This window comes from Mustelus asterias, chromosome 20 (genome assembly GCF_964213995.1).
Source record: "Mustelus asterias chromosome 20, sMusAst1.hap1.1, whole genome shotgun sequence".
In the NCBI taxonomy this organism is placed as follows: Eukaryota; Metazoa; Chordata; class Chondrichthyes; order Carcharhiniformes; family Triakidae; genus Mustelus; species Mustelus asterias.
In genome coordinates this window covers 78,649,403-78,655,402 of record NC_135820.1, presented here as the reverse complement: position 1 = coordinate 78,655,402, position 6,000 = coordinate 78,649,403, and the positions used below count along the sequence as shown (strand labels likewise).

Genomic DNA, 6,000 nt, shown 5'->3' with positions numbered 1-6,000 from the left:
TTTTATATACGCAGTAAAAATAGCAAAATAGTGGATGTACTTGTCGGAACTTTTATCCAGGAGTCAAAAGAGAAAATGCTAGAAAATCTCAGCAGGTCTGGCAGCATCTGTAAGTAGCCTTCTTACAGATGCTGCCAGACTTGCTGAGATTTTCCAGCATTTTCTCTTTTGGTTTCAGATTCCTGCATCCGCAGTAATTTGCGTGTATCCAGGAGTGTTATGCCAATTGTTGGCGAAGTTTTGGTAGTTTGAAGTTAGGCATGTAGAGTGATTAGCGAGGCGCCAGGCAGGGCACTGAGGGCAATGGTGATTTGGATTTGGCTTTGCAGTGCCTACAGAATGCAGAACGGAGAGTCTGGCTGTGTTTGAGCTTGCTTACAGTGAGGGAGGGGCTGGCTGTGTCTGAGCTTCTCGCAGTGAGGGAGGGGGTCTGGCTGTGTCTGATCTTGCCTCACACTGAAGGAGGGTCTGGCTGTGTCTGACCTTGCTTCACAGTGAGGGAGGGTCGGGCTGTGTGTGACTTTGCTCACAGTGAGGGAGGGTCTGGTTGTGTCTGACCTTGCTCACAGTGAGGGAGGGTCTGGCTGTGTGTGACCTTGCTCACAGTGAGGGAGGGTCTGGCTGTGTGTGACCTTGCCCCTCAGTGAGGGAGGGTCTGGCTGTGTGTGACCTTGCCCCTCAGTGAGGGAGGGTCTGGCTGTGTGTGACCTTGCCCCTCAGTGAGGGAGGGTCTGGTTGTGTCTGACCTTGCTCACAGTGAGGGAGGGTCTGGCTGTGTGTGATCTTGCCCCTCAGTGAGGGAGGTTCTGGCTGTGTGTGACCTTGCCCCTCAGTGAGGGAGGTTCTGGCTGTGTGTGACCTTGCCCCTCAGTGAGGGAGGGTCTGGCTGTGTGTGACCTTGCCCCTCAGTGAGGGAGGGTCTGGCTGTGTGTGACCTTGCCCCTCAGTGAGGGAGGCTCTGGGGGCTCCAGTGCAGCAGCATTGCTGTCCCCGTCGGTCACGTGGGGCGGGGCTGCGCGGAGGGGTCACGTGTGCGGTGTGTAATGGCGCCCAGAAGGTGGCGGAGGCTGTGCTGGGTGTGAGGCGCCAGGCCGCGTGTGGGTGCCGTGCCCGGAGCCAGGCCCCGCTGCCGGTACCCCCGGAAGCAGCGAGGAACACAGCCATACACAGGAACATCAGGAGCCGCTTTCATTCCAGTGAGTAGCGCTGCAGGCTGAGAGGCCGCGGGAGCCGCGGGTTAGGCCCTTGGGCGCAGTGTAGGCCGCGGGTCCGCCTCGCTGCTCCGTCGGCCCGAGGCGCTTTGTCTCCGGGGCCCCTGTGTGCCCCCGGCCCTGGATTAACGGAGACCAGTCTCGTCATTTTGGTAACGTTTAGACCGCAGGCTCGCTCGGGCTAAAAACCGTGGCCCGGTTAACCGCTCCCCTCCCCCCCCCCCCGGAATGGTAGCTCGGTTTATGCTTTACTGGATTTATTTCAGGTTAATCTGTAACGTTTAATGCGGAGTGAATCGGATTAAACATATCCTGTTTGCAGATGTGATGAAGGAATTTTAGATTGCGCTCTACACTAGTGGGTGTGAGTTTAACGTAGATTTACTTATTTTACATCTGTGGGAAGCTGTCAGTGTGTATACGTGCTTCCTGGAGTTTGGTATAAGCAGACAGGGAAATATCTTTCTAGTTTTCTATAAACAATTGGCGAAGATCAAATTTTGAAAATTGAAGGTTGAATCTGGCCTAACGAGTTTGAACCAGTTAATGTACGATGGATAAGAAAATGGTAGTCAAATGGAACTCCAAACCGAAAAAAAATGCTCGAGCTCAGACACCATTTGTGTAAAAAAACGTTTCAGATTGAGATCCAGAGGTATACGTGCGCATATATGTTTACGGTGTCATTGGCAGCTTGAGGAAGTGATTAAATGGAGGATCCAAGGTTTGATAAATAATGGCATAATATACAAAAGCAAGGAAAATATGATTTGCCTTTATTAGACACTGGTTTGGATTCAACTGGAGGGTACTTTAGGAAGGATGCAAAGGACTTACAAGAATGGTTCCAGGAATGAGGGACTTCAGTTTTGTGGGGTATGTTGTAGAAGCTGGGATTATTCTCCTTGGAGAAAAGATAGTTGAGAGAAAATTTGATAGAAGTGTTCAAAATCATGAAGGGTCTAGATAGGGAGAAATTGTTCTTTGGCATCCAGAAGGTTACCAATTTTAAGGTGAATGGCAAAAGAACCAACTGCCTTATGAAGCAAAACCTTTTTTATTCAGTGAGTGGTTGGGACCTGTAATACAGTGCCCAAGAGTGTGGTCGAGGTCAATCCAATTGTAGCTGACATAACCTTTCATAATTCTAATTGGATGTTTCAATGCTGTCAGATGATTAACATTTGCAGTCTTATGTTTATAATTGAGTTGTAGTTTTAGGAACTAAAATATTTTAGCCAGCGAAAGTGTTTTCTAGGACTGTCAGACATGTGAAGTATACAGTAGTTTTGTATAGTAATTCTGGATACTCAGGAGATAAATTGTTCAGTCCCCTAACTTCCAGTTTAATGTATATATATATATGAAAGCTACACTACTTGCCCCTGAATAATTGGATGCAAATACATATGAGCAAATACAATATTCACACATTTACTTATCATAGCAACTGTATTTGGACAAACTATCAATATTTGGAAAACAGCAGTGATCTAAGGGTTTCAGCTGAGCTTCTTTATTTCATCCTGACCACCAGAAATGGGAGCACATCATGCTGATACGCCTTTAGGATATGTTACCTAATCTGTCAAAGTTTAGGAACCTAGTACAACAACCACTAACGTGCACTACTGCATTGTAAAACTGACTCCTGTGACTAGTTGTACAGTGTGCTTTTACTCTGTAGGTTAAGTCCCACACAAACAGAGATCTCTATCTCAAAACCAACTCACTTGAGCTCTCCATGGCCTCATTTGTTGTGTTGCTTGCCTGACATTCAGAAGTGGATAAAACAGCATCAAATTAAATTTTGGAATGACTGAAGCCACTGCTTCCATTTTATGCTCTTTTCAGAGTTAGCACCTCCAAGCTCCTCTGATGCTGCCACAGACTATTTTTAACTTCGGTAACCTATTTGAACCTGGGTTGAACATCTGACCCTGCATTCTTTCCCGTCCCCGAGCTGTCCATTTCCACCTCCATTACATCGCCCATCTCCGCCCTGCTTCAGCTGAACTATCCTTGACGTTATTGTAGACATCAAGAACAGACTACATCAATGTAATCCTCACCTGCCTCCTACCTTGTTTGCTCTTAAAAAGAGTTTGCTCCAAAACTCTTCTGCCTGAATGGGATGTGGTGTGAGTTAGGCACAATTGAATATTGGATGACCTCAAGTTTACGGAGGGTAGAGTGTGGAAGGCTGACCAGGAGTACATTGAAATGGTCAACTCTGGAGGTAACAAAAATGTGGATGAGAGGTGGAAATAGATTGTTTTCATGATGGCAAAGATATGTGGTCGGAACTTTATCTTAGGAGCAAATATAACACCGACATTGCAAACCTCTTTCAGGCTCAGACTATTGCCAGCGATGGAGTAGCTAGGGAACAATATTTTTGAGGGAGACTCAAAATAATGGCTTTGGCTGACCCAGTATTTGGTTGAAGAAAATTGCTGCTCATTCAGTACTCTGACAATTTAGAGATTGGGGTGGGGAGAATTGGTAGGACAAACTCCTGAAGCTTGATTGTTAACTATAATGTGTTTCAGAGGATTTGTATGTGGAGGTGTGGTAACAGTGCAATTGCTGATGTCCCATATTTCAGAAAACGCAGCTATGTTGTATCCTGATTTAATATGGAACAGAATTGAAATCGCTTAATGTGACAGTGATTTACAATAATATTAGCAATGTTCTGCTTTAGCAGGGCTGTGAACCCCAATACTATTGTAGGTGAAATAGCATTTGTGAAGTAGGTGGGAAAAATGCACTCGGTTGTCAGGTGATGTAATAGTTTGGTTATAACAATTAGGATTCTGTCTGCTGTCTGTGATTCTTCACCTTGCAGGATATTTCTGTTCTTTGGTGTGCCAACATGATGTTGCTGAACAAGGAGTTGGGAAATTGGGCTAGCAGCCAGTTATGCACTTAGTGATGAATTCAGATTGTTGGTGTAGACTGAGACATCGTGCTCACCTCATACAGCTATACTATACATGCATGCTTCTTTAAAATTGAAAATCTGCACCAGTGCAGTTTCTCCTTGTTATTTTCCTTATTGTATGTGAATTTAGTTTTGGCTTTCAGTGCATCCTGTTTAATCTGTTTTCTTTTTGGCAGCTTGAAATTCATACTGTCCAAAGCCACCCCAAGCTGCACAAAGAATTTCACGCAACTTGTTTGATCACCCATTGTTTTCTCAACTTTCCTCTGTGTTGCAAATGATTTGCCTTTCCTGCTTTGCCTGTTTTTTTGCCATCTTATTAAATTTCTTTTCCACTTGAAATCCACCAAAAAATAATGAGTACAACTGTTTCAACATTATTCATAATGCTTTCATACAATGAACACAAGAAAGAGACCAACCTTGCTGGTTGCATATCGTGCTCTTCTTATCTGCCAGAACAGTCTATGTTCAGTCTTTAGTTGAAGGCTATTGCTTGTTCAGTTTTGTACCTGTCCTGTATTGGTTTCCCTCAGGAGCTCTGGTCATAACATCTGTGAAAGGAGCATACAACTGGCATGCACAAACAGGTAAGGGTAATCTTGCAGCAGTCTCAATTGGCATCTCCAATTCTTAGATACTAAAGTTCAAAGCTCCTTTTAATATATTTTTAGATCTTCAAGACTGGTAGCAATGGTCTGGGCATTCCATGTTTTTCATGAAGTTGCTGCCTCTTGTTATACTTTGTGGTGGTGAAGGAATAACACCAGTGTTCTACATTTTCATTTCCCACCCCTAACCCTGAGTAGACAATCTATTTGAATTGGCTGGTGAAAAGATCAGTTACCGTTCAAGGTTTGGCAAAACGTTAAACAGTTAATATCTGCATATTTTACTAGATTTTTCAAATCCCAGATTTTGGAATATTTAAATTGGCTCTAGTCATACAAAAAAATGGGGATGTTTAAAAATTTTCAGTGTCCAACAATTCCAGTATCAGGCAGTATTGTTATTGTGTTACTGACATTCCATCGTTACGAAGGAGAACCCAGTAGACTTTGGGATGGGTCATCCTGCATCAGGAGGTAATGGATGATTTTCCACCAATGGGTGCTATTTCATAACTGTTCAGTAATTCACTGATGTGTTTAGGCTCATCACACTCTTTACAGATCAGTGAAACACTTGCGTTAACTCTTGTTGTAACATTACATTGGCCTAATGTCATCTGGACTAGAGCTCACGTTCCTTCATGTTGGCTAAAAATGGCTAATGGAAAGAGAACCAGCACAGCTGTGGAAAGGAAGAAAAATGATTCAGCATCATAATATGTTGCATCTTCCTGCTGTCTACATGTGCATTTTGCAACATCATCGAGAGGATAGAGGAGGAAAGTGACATAACATGACTAAAAGGAGTACAAATATAATCTGAATATTTTGAAATAGCGCTCCAGTTTCCTTTCCTTGAAATTAATCACCCTAATTCAGACCTGAGGCTTTGTGGGGCTGTGGTGTAGGTTCCCCATAATTATTGTTACATGCAGTGCATTTCAGCCATAGTATTTATTTTTTGTTAATAATTAGCATTGCATCAACTAGTCAAATGAGTTAACAAATTCCTAGGGAGGGCAATAGGAAATTGCAGAATTACTATAGACTGTAAAACATAATCATAGCATTGTTACCATCACTTTAATAAGTTACTCAAGTAGATTAAAACATTATATATCATAGCCAAGAGTCTATTAAGCTGTAGATTTCTAACAAGCATCAGTTCATGGAGACTTTTATGGAATTCAGGAAACCATAACTGCGATGCAGTGTAAAATATTTTGTTCTT

At 43.4% G+C, this 6,000-nt stretch overlaps 1 protein-coding gene across 6 annotated transcripts in view; it reads left to right on the top strand.

Moving 5' to 3' along the window:
• The first annotated feature begins 831 nt into the window (after window positions 1-831).
• The window catches only part of LOC144508666 (death-inducer obliterator 1-like), a 123,827-nt gene continuing 118,658 nt past the window's right edge, over window positions 832-6,000 (top strand). For 5 of the 6 annotated variants that reach the window (XM_078236906.1, XM_078236905.1, XM_078236904.1 and 2 more), the window contains exons 1-2: window positions 1,004-1,196; window positions 4,695-4,748. In XM_078236906.1, coding sequence (XP_078093032.1) covers window positions 4,737-4,748 — 12 coding nt within the window. In that variant the 5' untranslated portion in view covers window positions 1,004-1,196; window positions 4,695-4,736. Of the gene's footprint in view, window positions 1,197-4,694; window positions 4,749-6,000 lie in introns of all 6 variants that reach the window. The other variant, XM_078236907.1, reaches the window with a different exon arrangement.